Source organism: Mchenga conophoros, linkage group LG12 (genome assembly GCF_057382185.1).
Source record: "Mchenga conophoros isolate Kocher_MC1m ecotype Shallow Benthic linkage group LG12, M_conophoros_male_GT1.1, whole genome shotgun sequence".
NCBI classification, from domain to species: domain Eukaryota; kingdom Metazoa; phylum Chordata; class Actinopteri; order Cichliformes; family Cichlidae; genus Mchenga; species Mchenga conophoros.
In genome coordinates, this window is record NC_140537.1 from 20565819 (window position 1) to 20585737 (window position 19919).

Below are 19919 nucleotides of genomic sequence, written 5' to 3' on the forward strand. Positions count from 1 at the left end.
TACAAGCCTTACTGAAGGGATTCTGTCAGGTCATGTTTCACATCCATGAGTTTTATGTAATGTAGTTACAGATCCAAGGTATTGTGGCACTAACACCACTGACGTGGACCCGTGGTTGGTGTGGTTCAATAGGTAGCCTTTAGGGTCTTTACTCTTTTTTTTTTTTTTTTTTTCACCACAAAGGAATAACGGGCGGATGGAATATTGTCGTCATTTGTGTGCATTTTGACTATTTTGCTATATACACCAGAAATTGAAATTGACCCTTACAGTCAAAGCTCCGGGAAATAATGCCTCTCACCATGTACGCCACGAGACGTTTGGTTGCCGAGGCAACGCAAAACACCGTTTACGGTGAGTTTCAGAGCTCGAAATCGCTGCCGACATGATGATGTTAACTAATGGTAAATAGGTGGATAAAATATTGTGGAAAAATATGGTGCACGACGATTTACGAGTGGAGTGGATCCTACAGCGGGTGTCTGCTGGGTTTAATTTAAGGAAATGTCCCGACTGTTTCGATGAACTGCTCAGTCGGAGAGATGGAGAAGAAGAAGAGAAAATTATCCGTTATTTGAACTTCGTCTCCGAGGAAGACTCTCCATCGTGTCTTCTGTTTTTCAAAACTGTTAGAGAGGAAGAACGTGAAGTAGAAGTTCCCGTCGGTAAGTCCTGGTGCTTGTGCCCTCACTAGGGCTATCAGTCACCCGCAGGTCAGAAAGCCCAGTGTCTCTGAAAGCTAATTCAAGTTTGCAAAAGTGAATAAAGTTTCGATGAACCCGTATCCTTTTACTGTATTGCTTTTGGGTTAATGTAGGATGTTTTTACTGGTACCTTTTACCATGTTTCAGCATACTCTCAGAAAGTTTATTACTTATGTACACTCAACAAAAATATAAACGCAACACCTTTGTTACTGCTCCCATTCCCCATGGGATGGACGTAGAGACCTAAAATTCATTCCAGATACACAATATAACCATCCCTCCCAAACAGTGGTCACAAATCAGTCCAAATGTGTGGTAGTGGGCACATCTGCCATATTGAGATAATCCATCCCACCTCACAGGTGTGCCACATCAGGATGCTGATCTGACATCATGAGTAGTGCACAGGTGTACCTCAGACTGCCCACAACAAAAGGCCACCCTGGAATGTGCAGTTTTTTGCGCTATTGGGGGTCTGGGGACCCAGAACCGGTCAGTATCTGGTGTGACCACCATTTGCCTCATGCAGTGCAACACATCGTCGCATGGAGTCTATCAGATTGTCAATTGTGGCCTGTGGAATGTTGGTCCACTCCACTTCAATGGCTGTGCGAGGTTGTTGGATATTCGTGGGAACTGGTACACGCTGTCGTATACGCCGGTCAAGCACATCCCGAACATGCTCAATGGGTGACATGTCCGGTGAGTATGCTGGCCATGCAAGAACTGGGACATTCTCAGCTGCCATCTGCCCTGAACAATGTGAACCATGATTCATCCGTGAAGCGCACACCTCTCCAACGTGCCAGACGCCATCGAATGTGAGCATTTGCCCACACAAGTCTGTTACGGCGACGAGCTGGAGTCAGGTCAAGACCCCGATGAGGACGACGGGCATGCAGTTGAGCGTCCATGAGACTGTTTCTGACAGTTTGTGCAGAAATTGTTTGGTTGTGCAAACCAATTGTTCCAGCAGCTGTCTGGGTGGCTGGTCTCAGACGATCTTGGAGGTGAACCTGCTGGATGTGGAGGTCCTGGGCTGGTGTGGTTACACGAGGTCTGCGGTGGTGAGGCCGGTTGGATGTGCTGCCATATTCTCTGAAACGCCTGTGGAGACGGCTTATGGTTGAGAAATGAACATTCAATGCACGGGCGACAGATCTGGTTGACATTCCTGCTGTCAGCATGCCAATTGCACGCTCCCTCATTGCTTGTGGCATCTGTGGCATTTTGCTGTGAGACAAAACTGCACATTCCAGGGTGGCCTTTTGTTGTGGGCAGTCTGAGGTACACCTGTGCACTACTCATGATGTCAGATCAGCATCCTGATGTGGCACACCTGTGAGGTGGGATGGATTATCTCAATATGGCAGATGTGCCCACTACCACACATTTGGACTGATTTGTGACCACTGTTTGGGAGGGATGGTTATATTGTGTATCTGGAATGAATTTTAGGTCTCTACGTCCATCCCATGGGGAATGGGAGCAAAAACAAAAGTGTTGCATTTATATTTTTGTTCAGTGTAATTTAACAACGCTGTGGACATTTGGACCGCAAGACAACATCTAACAATAATGTTTACATTACCAGAAAAGAAAACTGGAGATCCTGAGCCAGGTGGGGCAGAGAACACCACCGACTTCATTACAAATGATGATAGGGAAAGTCATGTGAGATCAAACTTTAAAACTGATATAATTATTAATGCATTATTGATTGAGAGGCTCAAGATAGTTAAGGTTTAACATATTTCTGGTTTGGTGATTTCAGAGGACTGAGATAAATCTGGTCTATCACACTGAGCTTCACGTAGCTGTCAACCAGTACCCACAGAGATTTTTGAAATCTTGTGTCTTCTACTTTCTCAGGAACACAAAGGGTGAGATGCCAGTTCCTCATCGTCATACTTAAACATGTTCAAGCCTCTTATTTGCTCTCTTTAGGGGTCACCACCCTGGATCACCTGGCTCCATTTCCCCCTATCCCTAGCATCTTCCTCTGTCACACCAACCCTCTGCACATCCTCCTTCACTCCATCCACAAATCCTCCCTGTGTTTTTGCTCTTTTCCCTCCTTCTGTCAGCTCCATATTTGACATCCTTTTCAGATTAAATCCACTATTCACTCTTCAAATTCATTCTTCTGCACATGTCCAAACCATCTGAGTTTTGCTTCTCTAACTTTATTTATCCTTCTGATGTACTTATTTCTAATCTTGTCACTTCTAATGTTCCATATAAAAAAGCAATAAACAAGATACTGTGTTGTTGTATTATAAAACAGAGACTATTGTTGAACCACTGGACATGAATGAGGTCAATATCATGATGCCCTCGCTGTTTGACATCGGCATGCATTGTGGAAACCCTCTTCAGGTGCTGCAAAGCAAACTTGCCCATGTAAGAAAAATAAGAAATACAACTGATCAGGAGCAACTTTTGTTAGTAGGACTGAAAGTTGATGTCACAGCAGCATACTAGCTTTTAATCTTATTATTGTATATGGAAAAACATCAGATTTTCTAATGAATATTTGACTGCATCTCCTCTCAGGTCTATATACCCATGCTTACTGCCAACCAAATGGCAGTAGCTGGAGCAGGTGATCAAAGTGAGGAAGTTTCTCATCAGGAGAAGATGAATGGGAAGAGTGAAGCAAATGAAACAAAGAGTTTAGTGAAGCCAAGTGGGCAATTTATTATTCGTGATGAGTTGCTCAACATAACGCATAAACATTTGGGACTGCTGAACACGACTCTCCAACACCTTCAGCTTGAAGGTTCGTTTAATTACTTGAACCAAGGGCTTGCTATTGTTAAAGGCAACTCACCATGATTTTTAATTTTTATTAGAGTATATAGATTTGCAAGCAAATGCTTTTTCTTCTCTCAGTTTCCAAGCAAGAGTATCGACTAGTACTGATAAATGTCTACAGGACATTAGTTATTTTTTATGCCCATTCACAAAAAGTGATTCAGTCTAAAAGCATTCTACATGTCACAGATGGGATTTTACTGCACATTCCTGAGCTGGAGTTGGAAGACCTGCCTTCGAATCCAGAGATGGTAGAAAGCTTGGAGCAGTGCTTGATGAACTGGCAAACGCAAATAACCATTGTTATTGAGGAGCAGAAAAACAAAAAACCACAGGTTTGTAATTGTAATTTCGTGTTCTGAGATTCAGTCCAGGAACTAAAGCAGGAGAAATAATTTTTCTGCTAAATTTATGCAATATTGTCAAGAATTTAAGAAATACCCATCGACCTAAAAGGAAAACTTTCAGTTAAAGAATGTCTCAACTGCACCTGGTGACATGCAGTCGCTAGACTCAATCATTCACTCTCCATTTTCCTCCAGGCGCCTGGTCCTTTGGCTGAGATAGCACTTTGGCAGGAACGTGCGTCTGTCCTTAATGCTCTGAGTGAACAGCTTAATCATGCTGCAGTAGGGAAGATCGTGGAGGTGATGACCAAAGCAGGTGCAGGCATTGTTCTTACACTGGAGGGAGCGATTGCTGAACTTACTAAATACCGTTTGGAGTCAGATGAGAATTTACGCTTCCTCAAGACACTAGAAAGGCATTTCATGGTAAGAACATTATTGCTGACTATACAAAAAAAAGGTAGTTACATGAAACTAAAAGGTTCCATGAATCTATAAATTTTTTGCAAGGACAAAAGGAAAAGGAATCAAAAGAATGATTGTGGATCTGTTGTGTTAACTTCTCCTTCACTTTTATCAAAGCTACCATTGTCTGTTTCAGAATCTGGCTACTGGAGCAAATTTTGGTGTGATCTTGGAGACCATCCCTCCTTTAATGGAGAGCCTGCAAATTGTATGGATGATCTCCTACCACTATAACACGAACGATTGTATGGTCCCCTTAATGGAGCGAATTGCCTGGCAGCTGTGTGAACGTGTGACTCAAGCCATAGATGTCCACACGCTGTTCAAGTATATGTGGACCCATTTACATATTCTGAGACTTTTTAATTTATAGTAAAACCAAATTTATTGTTCAGTAGTCAAACAGAATCATTTATTCAAATGTGATGTTTTCTTGTGTCAGTATAATAGTGTGTTGTGCCTTAAACAGAAACAACAGGGGAGTTGCCAAATCCAAGGTCTACGAAGCTAAGCAGGTTTTAAGTCAGTGGAAGACATCCTACTTTGAGAGGCGTGCTGAAATTGAGCAATTGAGCAAGGCTTCACGTTGGGAGTTTGACCGTAAGAAACTGTTTGAGAAGACTGATTACATGGCTTCTGTCTGCCAGGATCTGTACAATGTTTTGCAGGTTGGTGTGAATATTTATATGTATAAAATACATATATAATTCATAAATACTGACCTCTCACACAATATCTGAAGATTTGAATGTGTAAAATAAACTTCAGATTTTTATTTCTCATGTGTTCGTGTTGGGTAGATTTTGGAGGAGTTTTACAATATCTTTGGCCCAGAGCTATTGAGTGTGACAGGTGACACAAAACACATTGATGAAGTGCACCGCACAGTGGAAAATCTGGTTGTGCCCCTTGAGGAGGCCGTTTTTAGTCCTTTCAACATCTCTAAGATGAGCAGCTGGAAAATGATCATGCAAGACTTCAACACGGCAGTTCAGGTGGGTTTCAGATATTGCAGAAGCTGTTTGGTTGTTCTAAATGCACAAAGTAATTAAACAGCTTGGACAAATATAACTGTGCAATATTTCAAGCTGAATGCGTGTGTCTGTTTAGGCTATTGAGGCAGAAGCGATGCACTTTATTGATGAGTCTTTTAAGACACTGCACTCTTCAACTGATGCCTTTGACATGCTGCTGAAGTTTAAACACATTCGCACCAGAGAGGTCATCAGTAACCATCTGATGAAAAAGCTTGACGATATCTTGGAGCAGTACTGCAAGGAGGTAATATGCTATTGAATAAAACATGCTGGCATCTATTTAACATTAAAGTTACTGTTAAAATCATTTTGAAGCTTCAGCTGAGGAACAGTCCACCCAAGACAATGTGACTTAAGTTGGTGAGCATGTGTGTATAAAATAATGCTACAGCTAACTAAAATCTACTAACAAATGACATTTATTCTTTATACCTTTGATCTGTCAAGCTTTGGCTAACTTATCCTTATAAAATCTCGACGTAAACGTTTCATAAAGGTAAATACTAAAGTTTTGTAATTTATGTGAGTGACACGTCATTTTGTTGGTGTGGTTGTAGGTGGACAGGACATGGGAAATTTTTGAGACAATGAAAGACAAACCACCGTTAAATAAGAATGAGCCTCCTGTGGCTGGGGCAATCAGATGGGCACGATTTCTATTCCATCGCATCAAATATGCCATCCTCCCCTTCTTGAAAGTGCCGGAGATGTTGGACTGTGAAAAGAACAAAGTGGTGAGTTATTTCAAAACGCTTTATGTCACCATTAATGTTAAACTGTTTATACACTAAAATGCTTTTTAAAACAACTTTCTGTGATTTTCTTTCTTTCTTTTTCTTTTCTTTCTGCTGTAGTTTGCTCAGGCCAGAGAGAAGTATGTAGAAGTGGCAGAGCAGCTGAAGGACTATGAGGCAGCAAAATATGAAAGCTGGATGGCGGAGACAGAACATAATTTGCCTTTGCTAATGAAAAAACCCATTTTGGCCATGGTTACCAGTAAAAACTCAACTCAAACAGAACTAGTATGTGTCTTTTGCTATTTCCTCATAACTGTTGTATCTTATATTGTGTGTTTGTGAAGGTTCTCTTATATTGTGTGTTAAGACTCTCTAAAATTCCCTGCATTTTTCTCACTTTAAGGACGTCCCGCCACCTGAAAGTTGCACACCAAAGGGTTTGCGATACATTGTGAACTTTGCTCCGGAGATCAAAGAAATAATTTCTGAGGCTTACAGTCTTGAAGCCCTGGGCTACACTGTGCCTGATCTAGCTCAAAATGTTGCACTTCAGGAAAACAAATTCATCAGGTGATGAGACTCACCCGTAACTGACTAGAAAACTCAAAAACCAGTACTTGATCTCCTTTCTCTCTTGAACTGTTTCGTCCTTCATCTTAGGTATGTCAGTGATCTGAGCAAGCTTATCAACCGCTATCACTCTGCATTGGACAGTTTGAATGAAGCACATGTCGTCATGCTGGCTCCACATATAAAAGTAGTCAGAAAAGGCATCAGTTTGGGATTCAAAAGACTCAACTGGAATTCCTTGGGTACTATTCATACAAAGGCTGACATCTCTGTTTATGCTTGCTGTCAGATGAAATTACTTTTGTATAAAACTGAAATCTGCTAATGTTTGGTTTTAGGCATCCCAGATTTCATCAACCAAAGCCTTCAGACTGTAACTAAGTTTGAGTTTGTCGTCAATCAGATTCATGAACATGAGAAGGCTATTGATTCTAAGTTGCAGTCCATGATGATGGCCAACTTACTGAAATTTCCATCACCAGATGCCTCAAACGACTTACCAGGTAGATGTATTAGAAGTATACTATTAGTTTACTGGAAATAAAGAATTTGTGCATACATTATTTTAATAGTTTCATATTTTTTCCTAAGCTATTAAGGGGTTCTGTGAACACATTGAGCGAGAGCGAGTCAAAACTGTGACGATGCTTGCCAAGAAGTATGCTGACATTGGAGTCCTTATAACTAGAATAGAACAGCTGAGTGTGGAAACCAGCACTGGCAGAGCCAAATGTATGGTAGATTATTACCAACACTGGGAACACAGAATACTGGACACTCTTACAAAGATGGTGCAGAGGTAATGAGTAATGGTTTTGAGCCTGCATAGATTGTGAGTGGTAATAATCACCACATTTCTAACAAGTAGAATGCTGTTAGTCTTAACCATTGCAACATCTGTCATGTTTGTTTTCATATTCAGAAACATTCAGGCCTTTAATATAGCGCTGATGGGAGATAAAGCTCTTTTTCAAATCACCGCCATCCTGTCTGCACCTAAGATTGTGTTGCAGCCCCAAAGCAACGAGATCTACCGCCTGCTCGTGCAGTGTATCACAGACTGTGTAGTTAGCACCAAGGTGGGCTCATCACAGTGTTTTGTTTAGTCTTTTTGTCGCTGCATTAAAAAAATAAATGATTTTCAATTTACCACTAATAATATATCTTAACTTTGGATTTATTTTTGTGTTCAAGCAATTTGTGCGTTGGATGCATGGGACCTGCATTAAGTGCCCTCCACAACATGTGGGTGCTGAAGATAAGCTGGTGACATTTAATTTCTACAGTGACGTGTCCCAGCTTCCTCAGATCAAGGAGAGCTGTGTAACTGTATCTCAGAACATCCAGCGTCTGCTTTTCTCCATCGATCAGTACCTTTACCACTGGAAGCGCTATCGGGTTCTTTGGGAAAAGAACAGAACCATTGTCAATGAAAAGTTTGCTGCAAGGAAGCCGTCCTTTGTCATGTATGATTATAAGCTGCAGTCCCTTGCTCGTATCAAGCAGGAAGTGATGCTCGAGCCTCAGTTTAAGAATGAGCACAGCGTATGCCTAAACCTGGAGCTTCTGGCCCACACTGTGAGCGAAATTGCTGAAGCCTGGATCAGTTCACTTGGTAGCTTACTCAACAAGCCTGCTAAAGAGGACATCTTTAACTTGAGAGATGAATTCATGGTAGTTAATCATAATACACAGTTTGTGTTTACAGTCTTTATCCTAAATATTCTTTGGCTTTTATGTGATTTATCTTTTTTGTGATTATTTTGTACAAAAGCAACTGTCTAAGAAGCTGAAACAGAGTCCTGACACTTTTGACGACCTGAAGTCTGTCCTTGGCACCATCTCAGCCATCAAGAACATGTCATTAGAAGTGGAGATGAGAATCACAGATATCCAGGAACAATACAGAACACTGGCCATGTATAAAGTGGAGGTACTGTGTCTTTTTACAGAGAGAGAGTGTGTGATCAGTTTGTCTGTCTGTTAGCAGTCTGTGCAACTCACTTTTAATTTTTTCAGTATGACTCCCTAGAATGTCACAATGATGCCATAATATTTTACAAAATCACACACTGCAGGGATATATTTTAACATCTCAAGTTTTATAACTTATAGAAGCCAAAGACTTCAGTCATTTCTGTTCCAATCACATGGGTGGAAATAGGAAAATGTTCAATTTTAGTATGTAATGCTTCAAGGTTATGGGTTAAAGGTCAGGGTTCTGCAAATTAGGAAAAAGTTTATTTGAGTTCGGATCATCTAGTTCTTTAAACTAAAAAAACATTTATTTCAATATAACATTATATGAATTCACAATGAAAAAACAAAACAAAAAATACTACACTAGTTTTCCATATTAATATTGATATCAGCACAAATGATCTATGAAAGCAATGCCGGTGACATTATTGGGGATTTCTATATTACCGATACTAACATCAGCATGGAGTAATAAAAAGAAAATAAAACATCAACATTTCTTTGTATAGCCCTTGCCCTTTGGGGGGAGGCTCTGAGTGCTCTTGTATAAAACCTCAAAAGTGATCTTGTTTCCCATTTTAAAAAGTTTATGTCTTATGTGCTTTAGGCAGGTGAGGATGAATGGGAGCTGGTGGCCTGCATTGGCCAGATGTGGAGTGACCTTTTCATAGAAGCCAGACAAGTAGACCGAAGTCTGAAAGACATCAAGAAATCATTTACTGTGGTAAGATATCAATCCCATACAATGTTCTTAAACCTAAAAATAAACAGAAATGTTCTTGTCTTACATTTATGATTGCCACATTTGTCTCCCATCCACACACCCAAAGATCACAAAGGAGAATATCGAAGAGTTCAAACAGGAGTTGTCTGTGTTTGCCGAAAGCTTCAACATGCATGGTCCTGGAGCTGTAGGAGATGATTTGGAGAAAGGTACTTGGGCACTTAGATGAATGCTGCTGTTGCTGAGTAGAGAATAGTAGTGCATGGTAAATGTTGAAATGTAGTGGAGCAACAAGCCCGTGTTACTTTTATTTTTGCAGGACTGGCCATTATGGGAAAATACGAGGCAGATCTTGCAAAGATTGTAGCAGGTCAACAGGAAATAACTAATGCTGAAAAGCTGCTGGACTTGTCAGTCACCACTTTCCCAGAAGTTCTGAGCATAAAGAATGACATGAATGGCTTGAGACAGATATATGATATATATAAAGCTCAGCAGGTGGGATATGCTTGTAAAACACCAGTGCATAATACACATAAATGTGATCATTAAATTTTTTTTTAAATTTTTATATACAGTGGGGCAAAAAAGTATTTAGTCAGCCACCGATTGTGCAAGTTCCCCCACCTAAAATGATGACAGAGGTCAGTAATTTGCACCAGAGGTACACTTCAACTGTGAGAGACAGAATGTGAAAAAAAAATCCATGAATTCACATGGTAGGATTTGTAAAGAATTTATTCGTAAATTAGGGTGGAAAATAAATATTTTGTCACCTCAAACAAGGAAAATCTCTGGCTCTCACAGACCTGTAACGTCTTCTGTAAGAAGCTTTTCTGTCCCCCACTCGTTACCTGTATGAATGGCACCTGTTTGAACTCATCATCTGTATAAAAGACACCTGTCCACAGCCTCAAACAGTCAGACTCCAAACTCCGCCATGGCCAAGACCAAAGAGCTTTCGAAGGACACCAGGAAAAGTATTGTAGACCTGCACCAGACTGGGAAGAGTGAATCTACAATAGGCAAGCAGCTTGGTGTGAAAAAATCAACTGTGGGAGCAATCATCAGAAAATGGAAGACATACAAGACCACTGATAATCTCCCTCGATCTGGGGCTCCACGCAAGATCTCATCCCGTGGGGTCAAAATGATCATGAGAACGGTGAGCAAAGATCCCAGAACCACACGGGGGGACCTGGTGAATGACCTGCAGAGAGCTGGGACCAAAGTAACAAAGGTCACCATCAGTAACACACTACAACGGCAGGGAATCAAATCCCGCAGTGCCAGACGTGTTCCGCTGCTGAAGCCAGTGCATGTCCAGGCCCGTCTGAAGTTTGCCAGAGAGCACATGGATGATACAGCAGAGGATTGGGAGAATGTCATGTGGTCAGATGAAACCAAAGTAGAACTTTTTGGTATAAACTCAACTCGTCGTGTTTGGAGGAAGAAGAATACTGAGTTGCATCCCAAGAACACCATACCTACTGTGAAGCATGGGGGTGGAAACATCATGCTATGGGGCTGTTTTTCTGCCAAGGGGACAGGACGACTGATCCGTGTTAAGGACAGAATGAATGGGGCCATGTATCGTGAGATTTTGAGCCAAAACCTCCTTCCATCAGTGAGAACTTTGAAGATGAAACGAGGCTGGGTCTTCCAACATGACAATGATCCAAAACACCCCGCCCGGGCAACAAAGGAGTGGCTCCGTAAGAAGCATCTGAAAGTCCTGGAGTGGCCTAGCCAGTCTCCAGACCTCAACCCCATAGAAAATCTGTGGCGGGAGTTGAAAGTCCGTGTTGCTCGGCGACAGCCCCAAAACATCACTGCTCTCAAGAAGATCTGCATGGAGGAATGGGCCAAAATACCAGCTACTGTGTGTGCAAACCTGGTAAAGACCTATAGTAAACGTTTGACCTCTGTTATTGCCAACAAAGGTTATGTTACAAAGTATTGAGTTGTATTTTTGTTATTGACCAAATACTTATTTTCCACCCTGATTTACAAATAAATTCTTTACAAATCCTACCATGTGGATTCATGGATTTTTTTTTCACATTCTGTCTCTCACAGTTGAAGTGTACCTCTGGTGCAAATTACTGACCTCTGTCATCATTTTAGGTGGGGGAACTTGCATAATCGGTGGCTGACTAAATACTTTTTTGCCCCACTGTATATATATATATGCTTGTCCTGTCATCTTGCAGGATGCAAAGACACAGTGGTCTCAGACCTTGTGGATAGATTTAGACATCCAGCTGCTACAACAGGGCATTGAGGGTTTCATCAAACACTTAAGGCTGCTGCCCAAAGAAGTGCGGGCCATGCCTGTGGCCTTTTTCCTAGACGGACGCATGAAGGAGTTCAGAGAGTCTCTGCCTCTTTTACTGGACCTGAAGAATGAGGCCCTCAGAGACAGGTCTGTCTCAAGATTGATACTAGTGAGAAACCAGAATGAATATAATACCCCCCCAAAATTTACAGTTAATAACGTAGCTGGATTTGTTTTATTGTCACTTAGGTTTAAATTTATTGCTCCTAGCGGATTGTTCTGCAATACGCATAATATGGACAATAAGTAGAGTATTAAATACTCTACTTATTTAGATGTAAACTTTTGAATTCACGTGTTCAAATTATCTATGTCCAGATAAAACAAAAAAACTGAGAATAAAAATGTCTTTATATTCAAGGCACTGGAAGGAACTGATGGAAAGGACTGGCACCAGCTTTGAGATCAACCCTGAAAGCTTCACACTGGAGAACATGTTTGCTATGGAGTTGCACAAATATGCAGATGTCATAGGCGACATCGTCACCTCGGCTGTAAAAGAGCTTGGTATTGAGAAGGCAGGTTCTCTCTTTTTTAAAAACATTCTCAAAATGGAATAATCTGCCAGTTCTATCAGTTCATCAGGGAAATGACAGTTACTTCTAAAACATGTTATCTGTATCTGGTTCCAGGGAGTAAAAGGAGTGGTAGAGACCTGGGAAAACATGAAGTTCAATGTTCAGCCCTATTTCAAAGGCACTCAGGAACGTGGCTCCATTCTGGGTGCGGTGGATGAGATCTCACTGAATGTGGACAATGATGTCATGAACTTACAGAGCATGGCTGGCAGCCGCTTTGTTGGACCCTTCCTTGGTACCATACAGCAGTGGGAAAAAAATCTGTCTGTTATTTCTGAGACTATTGAGGTGAGTAAGACTGGCCAAATTTTCCTTCACCCTTAGGCTGATCCACAAAATACTTATAGGAAAAAAAATACGTCTTTCACAGGTCTGGTTGCTCGTGCAGAGAAAATGGATGTACTTGGAGAGCATATTTATAGGAGGAGACATTCGCTTGCAGTTACCTGAGGAAGCAAAGAAATTTGATAACATTGACAAAAGGTTTAAAGACGTAAGTGTTGCTATAATATTGGTCTTAAAAAATTAAAGTACTTTCTTCTAGACTTGTCAAAATTACATCTCTCTTTGTTTGTGTAGATAATGAATGACACAGTGAGGAATCCAAACATTAAGCGCTGTTGCCTGGTTCCCAACCGGCTAACAGACCTGCAGGCCCTGAGTGACGGTTTAGAGAGATGCCAGAAGAGTCTTAATGATTACCTGGACTCAAAGCGACATGCATTTCCTCGCTTCTTCTTCATCTCTGATGATGAACTGCTCAGCATTCTGGGGAGTAGTGACCATACCTGTGTCCAGGAACATATGATCAAGGTATTTGGCAAGTACAAGCGATGGTGGAGTGGTAGACAAGACCTTAATTTTTCAAAGTATAGATAGGGAGGCTCATTGTTTCCAATGTGTGTTTTTTCTTTTGTCTCACAAGATGTATGACAACATAGCATCTCTGAGATTTGACGTGGATAGCAATGGCGAGACAGTAGTTGGAGCCATGGTGTCTGCTGAGGGTGAGGTGATGGAACTAAGACAGCCTGTCGCAGTGGAGGGCAGGGTGGAGGAGTGGATGATGGGGGTGCTACTGGAGATGAGGAAGACTAACAGGCTCATCACAAAGGAAGCGATCTTCCACTACTGTGAAGACCGGAGTAGGTATGTGTAAATAACATGCACCAGAGAAAGAAACCGCTTGTGTTGTTATTTTTTTTTTTTTTGAATATTTTCGTACTAGCCAGGGGTTTTTTAGTCCTCATCAATCAAAATGTTTGTTTCGAAACACACAAGGTCATTTCTGATGGTTGGCATGTCTTTGTCTTGAGCAAACTCTACAATACCAAGGTGATACTGGCCAATGTATATGCCCCCAATGTGGATAATATTGAGTGCATTTTCTCTTTATTGCCTGATCCGAGCTCATACTCTCTAATACAGGGTGGGGATCTTAACTGTTGGCTCCCCAACCCCATAACTTTAAGTAAATCTCCATCATTTGTTCAGTCCTGTCTGTCTAATTGTGGTGTCTTTGACACCTGGCACTGTCTCAGTCCAAACTCAGTTTTCTCACAGGTCCACCATACCTATTTTAGGATTGATTATTTTATTATTGATAATCAGTGGCTTTCATCGGTCCGCCCCTGTGACTACCAGAGCATAGTGGTGTAGGATCATAATTTTATAAAATTCAGCGAAAAAACAACAACAATCTTTTGTGTTTCAAACGAATACTACAAATGAATCTTCTAACCTGATTATTTGGGATACATGAAAGACGTTTCTGAGATAGCAAATAATTTCTTATTCAGCAAACATGAAAAGGCCAATACAGAGCAACTTGAATTACCCAACCAAATTAAAGAAATGCTGTATTTTCCCTCCACTGAGACCTGTGGGTATGTCCCCTCCTTACATGCGGAGAAGGCATTTGACTGTGTGTAGTGGGAGTATCTATTGTTACAAAAATTCTACTTTGGACCTAAATTTATTTATTGGATAAAATTGCTATATTTCTTCCCTAAAGCCTCAGTCCTTTTGAACTTCCAACGGTTACAGCCCACCAACCTCCAACAATGAACCTTGGCAAGGGTGTCCTTAAGCCCACTACTACTCTTTGATTTTGCTATAGAACCATTGGCTATCACACTCTGAAGCTATGCAGATGCCTCAGAGATTTGGAGGAGAGGAGTTGTGCATAAAGATCTCCTGGTCTTCCTAGTGGATCTATACCTTCTATGTTGTCAATTATCATTCAGTTTGGCCAGGACACATTTGGAACTTACATAAAAGTGAACTCTTCTGGGTAAATGGAGGAGAGTCTGGGCCAGGATACTCAAACTTCCCATTTAAAATAGCAGAAAACCAATTCACATATCTGGGCAAAACTGTTACAAGGAAGTACAAATTTTCTTACTTCACTAAATAATACAAAACAGTTTCTGACACAGTGGTCCCCCCTCAGCTAAAACTCTGTTAAAATGAACGCTCTTATTCAATTAGCAATAACAGCTAATCGTTCCACCTGGTGTGGAAATATTTAGCAAAGTTCCATCGCTACTCTTTAAGTTTCAACAAGGAAGGGATTCTCTTTTTCTCTCTCTCTCTCTCTTTAAATATATAATTTATTTATGTATGTGGATCGTCATTTATTTATATGTATATAATTATATAGAATATATACATATAATTCTATTCTTATTCTATATTATTTATTCTACATATATTTCTCTTTTTACGTAATCCGGCTTGAGGATGGGGTTAATTTTTGGGAAAGTTGTGGAGCATAGAATTGCACACTTTACCTTAACTATGTTACCTCAACAATAATCAAGTCTAGTTTTGTTCATTCTTAGAATTGAAGACCACTTTGCATTCAATGCTTTTTTGGATTTCTTTCTTTTTTTCCCTTCACAAGCTCTGCAATGTTGTCTTTTCTATTGTGTTTGTTATAAATGTGTGCAAATGTTCTGTTTGGTTAAACTTAATAAAAATATCTTTGAGAAAAAAAGTTTTTGATATTCGCTAAGAGGCACAGTGATGACACGTTTGTGACCGAAAGAAGTGCCTGAGTGTTTTTGCCAATGTCTGCGTGTGCAAGTCTGGCCCTCAGGTAATCTGTCATTGCAATGTTTTACAGGGTGGATTGGATGTTGCTGTACCAGGGCATGGTTGTACTAGCTGCTAACCAAGTTTGGTGGACCTGGGAGTTAGAGGATGTCTTTAAAAATGTGAAGAAAGGAAAGAAGCATGCACTTAAGAACTATGCTGAGAAAATGCACAAACAGATTGATGAGCTGGTGTCACGCATTATTCAGCCTTTGAAGAAAAATGACAGACGAAAGCTCAACACTGTGCTCATCATTGATGTCCACGCAAGAGACATAGTGGACAGCTTTGTGCTAAAAAGGTAAACTTGACTTTTGCAGGTTTGAACATTTGTTTGTGGCAGTGTGTTTTAAATAGTGAAAATAATAAAAGAACGACATTTAAAGTTCAGTTTCCTTCCAGCATAATGGATGCACAAGAATTTGAATGGGAAAGCCAGCTGAGATTTTACTGGGTCCGGGAAGATGACAACTTATTTGTGCGCCAGTGCAGTGCATCTTTCTCCTATGGCTACGAATACATGGGGTTGAATGGGCGGTTGGTTATAACCCCACTGACAGACCGGATCTACCTCACTCTCACACAGGTCTGGGATATAAGCAAATTTTTAATACCTAAGCATGTACATTTTTTCGACTAAAACATGCCTGTCCATGTGTATTTGGGATGAAGGCACTGTCCATGTACTTGGGTGGAGCTCCTGCTGGACCTGCTGGTACAGGAAAGACAGAGTCCACCAAGGATCTGGCTAAGGCTTTGGGCCTGCTCTGTGTTGTTACAAACTGTGGTGAGGGCATGGACTACTTGGTAAGAAGCTTTTCTGGGATTTAAAAAAGTGCAGTCATCACTTGTCATCACTCTAGCTTTTTACGTGAATGTCCTCTCCCTTTGTGTCCAGGCAGTGGGCAAGATCTTGTCTGGCCTTGCACAGTGCGGAGCTTGGGGCTGCTTTGATGAGTTCAATCGTATCGATGCCTCAGTGTTGTCAGTGATCTCCTCCCAAATCCAGACTATCCGCAATGCTCTCATTCTACACCTTAACAGGTTTTATGTAAGTCTGTTTAGTTATGTGGGCCCAGCAGTGTTGGTCAAGTTACTTGAAAAAAGTAATCAGTAACTAATTACTGATTACTTCCCCCAAAAAGTAATCCCATTACTTTACTGATTACTATTTTCAAAAGTAATTAATTACTTAGTTACTTAGTTACTTTTTAAAAACACGATTTACAACCTGAAGAGGTGATAAAGCGATAGATCTTTCAGCCCAATTCTACTTTTTCTACATAATCCATCATACAAAATGTAATCAAATGGAAAAGTCTCTTTTTTTAACTTGTTTTATCAGTTTTAATCTTTTAACTTTATGCATCAAGCAAAAATTTAATTATATGCAACATTCCCTGACTTGAATAAATTAGTTTAACATTTAAACCTATTTTCTGCACATTCCAGCACATAAAATAAAATATTTTTTGTGTTTACACTCACTCTTTCAAATAGATGCAAGTAAAACACAGGAGAACATAAATAAAGTCAAAGACTCAGCGGTGCTGTTGCTCTATTTTCACCTGTAAAGCAGGACTGCGGTAGGCGGAGGTTTACCCTGGTGCAGGTGTGCCGCGGTCAGTTGAAGAATCCGCGACTTCCTCTGTGAGTTTCCCATTACGTCATGGCGCACTCGGTGCTTGCTTGGAAGTTTAGGGTTTTTTTTCGCTGTAAAAAGAAGTTTTCTTCCCACGCACAATGGACGCTAATGTTTTTGTCACTTTTTATGGAATCAAACTCAAAGTAAGGTCAGTACTTCCACGCTTTAAACGCTGCACGCTCATACTCTCTCCCACAATCGATATGTGATCCATTGTTGATCTGCAGACAGCTGTTGTCACTAACGGCGCACTCGCTTACGTCACTGTCGTGAGACATTCTCGCAAAAAAATCACGGTTTTAGTAACGCAGTAACGCAGCGTTCCTACGGGAAAGTAACGGTAATCTAATTACCGTTTTTGCAATAGTAATCCCTTATTTTACTCGTTACTTGAAAAAAGTAATCAGATTACAGTAACATGTTACAAGTAACGCGTTACTGCCCATCTCTGGGGACCAGTAATAAATATATATTTTTCATGTATGCATTATATATGTATTACACCTAAACACCTTCCATCTCCCTATACGCATCAGTTTGAAGGGCAAGAGATCAACTTGGATGACCGCATAGGAATTTTCATCACTATGAACCCTGGTTACGCAGGACGTACAGAGCTGCCTGAATCCGTCAAAGCTCTCTTCAGGCCTGTGGTGGTCATTGTGCCGGACCTGCAGCAGATTTGCGAGATTATGCTCTTCTCTGAGGGTTTCCTAATGGCCAAGGTACCACATGCACCCATGAACTTGCATTTGATTTCATTTGCACATGCTGTCAGCTGTACTGCAAGAAATGCATCATAAACTATGTACACGCACAGGTTATATTGTATTACTTTATATTGTTAAATAGTACAAAAAATGCATATGAAAATAGATAACTTGGAGATTTTGACTTTTGACTGATAATAGTGTTATTAATGTGTCTCTACTTCTGTTCTTTTCAGGTGCTGGCAAAGAAAATGACCGTACTTTATAAGCTGGCTCGTGAACAGCTGTCCAAGCAGTCTCATTATGACTTCGGCCTGCGCGCTCTCAAGTCTGTCCTAGTGATGGCAGGAGAGCTGAAGAGAAGCTCACCTGAGCTGAGCGAGGTACAGAAAAATAACAAATAAAACTTTTTCTTTTTCTTTTTTTTTAAATTGACAGAAAACCAAGTTGCTATTTGTGACTTCTCAGGTAAAAGTTGAAGGTTGATTTATCCTAGGAATATGTTGGACATTTGTAAAGGTTACCAAATGCTCGATTTGTCCTGTATCATCCAAAATTTCTTTTTTTAAGATGACACAGAGAATGTAAGATAGAGGTGCAAATCTTATATTTGTTTATCAATAGTTTAATTCTTATTATTTTACACAAAAGTTGGAGCTGTTATTTGTACTGAAAACTGTCCTTCATTAAACTATTGTTACATAGCCCCCATGTTCAAAAAATATTTGTGTGCAACAATTTTATAGGTTCGTTTTTTATTTTTTCAGTATTTTCAATACTGAAATATTATGAAGTTGATGTATAAATGCATAAATTCTTTTTCATTCATTCCGTCGTTCAGTTCATGTATTTATGTCTATCCCTCTGACAACAGGATGTGGTGTTGATGCGGGCTCTCAGGGACATGAACCTACCCAAGTTTGTGTTTGAGGATGTCCCTCTGTTCCTCGGGCTGATCTCAGACCTGTTCCCTGGGCTTGATTGCCCCCGTGTTCGCTATCCCAACTTCAATGATGCTGTGGAACAGACCCTGGAGGACAAAAAATATGTCATACTACCCAACCAGGTGCAAAGTCTCATATTTGATGTTGTCTATCAATTTCTAGCAAAGTTTTGCTGTTTAAATGTGTCAACAGTAAACTGTTGCATCCATCTGTTGTTTCAGGTGGATAAAGTGGTGCAGATGTATGAGACAATGATGACACGGCACACTACAATGATTGTGGGTCCAACAGGTGGAGGAAAATCAGTGGTGATCAACACATTATGTCAAGCTCAGACAAAGTCAGTTTAACTTTACATCGTCTCTCTGATCTTTTGTGTGAACAGTAGTAACTTTTAATCTATCTCACCATCAGAATGGGACTGCAAACCAAACTGTATCCTCTGAACCCTAAAGCCATGAGCGTGATTGAACTTTATGGTATTCTGGACCCAGACACGCGAGACTGGACTGATGGGATTCTATCCAACATCTTCCGTGAAATTAACAAGCCTACTGACAAAAAAGACAGGAGGTAGACAATATTTTTAGAAGGCATGTAATCATCCATTTAGGATAACAAGAAATCATTTCTGTAAATCACCTGCTCTTTGACAAACAGGTACATCCTGTTTGATGGGGATGTGGATGCTCTGTGGGTCGAAAATATGAACTCAGTGATGGATGACAACAAGCTTCTGACTCTAGCCAATGGAGAAAGGATCCGTTTACAAAGTCACTGTGCTCTGCTGTTTGAGGTTTGTCTGAATTTCAAGATTTCTGTTAGTAGAATACAATTGCCTGGATTGTGCCTCAAAGAAAGCTTAATGTAAGAAAACTACCCACACAGGTTGGAGATCTGCAGTATGCTTCCCCAGCTACTGTTTCCCGCTGTGGAATGGTATTTGTTGATCCTAAAAACCTGCGATATACCCCATTCTGGCAAAGATGGGTGAACAGCAGACCTGATAAGGTTTGAGAAACAAAATCACTGTTTAAAATGCATACTTCTCTAGACTTTTAAATACTGTTGTCTCTTTTTTTTGTCTAGGAACAAGAAGTGCTTAATAGTCTGTTTGAGAAATATGTCCACAGCTCTATTGACATGATTGTGGATGGTGTTGTTGATGGGAAACAAGGAGAGAAACTTAAGACTGTTGTCCCCCAGACAGATCTGAATATGGTA

The 19919-nt window shown here is 40.5% G+C and overlaps 1 protein-coding gene across 2 annotated transcripts in view; it reads left to right on the plus strand.

Annotated features, from left to right (window-relative positions):
• The first annotated feature begins 64 nt into the window (after window positions 1–64).
• dnah10 (dynein axonemal heavy chain 10) overlaps window positions 65–19919 on the plus strand; it is a 32873-nt gene continuing 13018 nt past the window's right edge. Inside the window, exons 1-41 of one of the 2 annotated variants that reach the window (XM_085294379.1) lie at window positions 65–665; window positions 2302–2381; window positions 2482–2590; window positions 2995–3110; window positions 3264–3489; window positions 3714–3859; window positions 4067–4297; window positions 4473–4663; window positions 4806–5004; window positions 5137–5331; window positions 5447–5617; window positions 5931–6107; window positions 6228–6395; window positions 6514–6680; window positions 6771–6922; window positions 7019–7183; window positions 7272–7479; window positions 7603–7759; window positions 7875–8354; window positions 8455–8613; window positions 9268–9384; window positions 9491–9593; window positions 9704–9882; window positions 11598–11809; window positions 12084–12244; window positions 12359–12588; window positions 12671–12793; window positions 12880–13113; window positions 13226–13449; window positions 15428–15697; window positions 15799–15982; window positions 16069–16203; window positions 16295–16447; window positions 17578–17766; window positions 17988–18134; window positions 18626–18817; window positions 18917–19035; window positions 19110–19268; window positions 19356–19491; window positions 19584–19706; window positions 19785–19916. In XM_085294379.1, the coding sequence (XP_085150505.1) occupies window positions 437–665; window positions 2302–2381; window positions 2482–2590; window positions 2995–3110; window positions 3264–3489; window positions 3714–3859; window positions 4067–4297; window positions 4473–4663; window positions 4806–5004; window positions 5137–5331; window positions 5447–5617; window positions 5931–6107; window positions 6228–6395; window positions 6514–6680; window positions 6771–6922; window positions 7019–7183; window positions 7272–7479; window positions 7603–7759; window positions 7875–8354; window positions 8455–8613; window positions 9268–9384; window positions 9491–9593; window positions 9704–9882; window positions 11598–11809; window positions 12084–12244; window positions 12359–12588; window positions 12671–12793; window positions 12880–13113; window positions 13226–13449; window positions 15428–15697; window positions 15799–15982; window positions 16069–16203; window positions 16295–16447; window positions 17578–17766; window positions 17988–18134; window positions 18626–18817; window positions 18917–19035; window positions 19110–19268; window positions 19356–19491; window positions 19584–19706; window positions 19785–19916 (7248 nt within the window). In that variant the 5' untranslated portion in view covers window positions 65–436. The remainder of the gene's footprint in view (window positions 666–2301; window positions 2382–2481; window positions 2591–2994; window positions 3111–3263; window positions 3490–3713; window positions 3860–4066; window positions 4298–4472; window positions 4664–4805; window positions 5005–5136; window positions 5332–5446; window positions 5618–5930; window positions 6108–6227; window positions 6396–6513; window positions 6681–6770; window positions 6923–7018; window positions 7184–7271; window positions 7480–7602; window positions 7760–7874; window positions 8355–8454; window positions 8614–9267; window positions 9385–9490; window positions 9594–9703; window positions 9883–11597; window positions 11810–12083; window positions 12245–12358; window positions 12589–12670; window positions 12794–12879; window positions 13114–13225; window positions 13450–15427; window positions 15698–15798; window positions 15983–16068; window positions 16204–16294; window positions 16448–17577; window positions 17767–17987; window positions 18135–18625; window positions 18818–18916; window positions 19036–19109; window positions 19269–19355; window positions 19492–19583; window positions 19707–19784; window positions 19917–19919) is intronic. The other variant, XM_085294380.1, reaches the window with a different exon arrangement.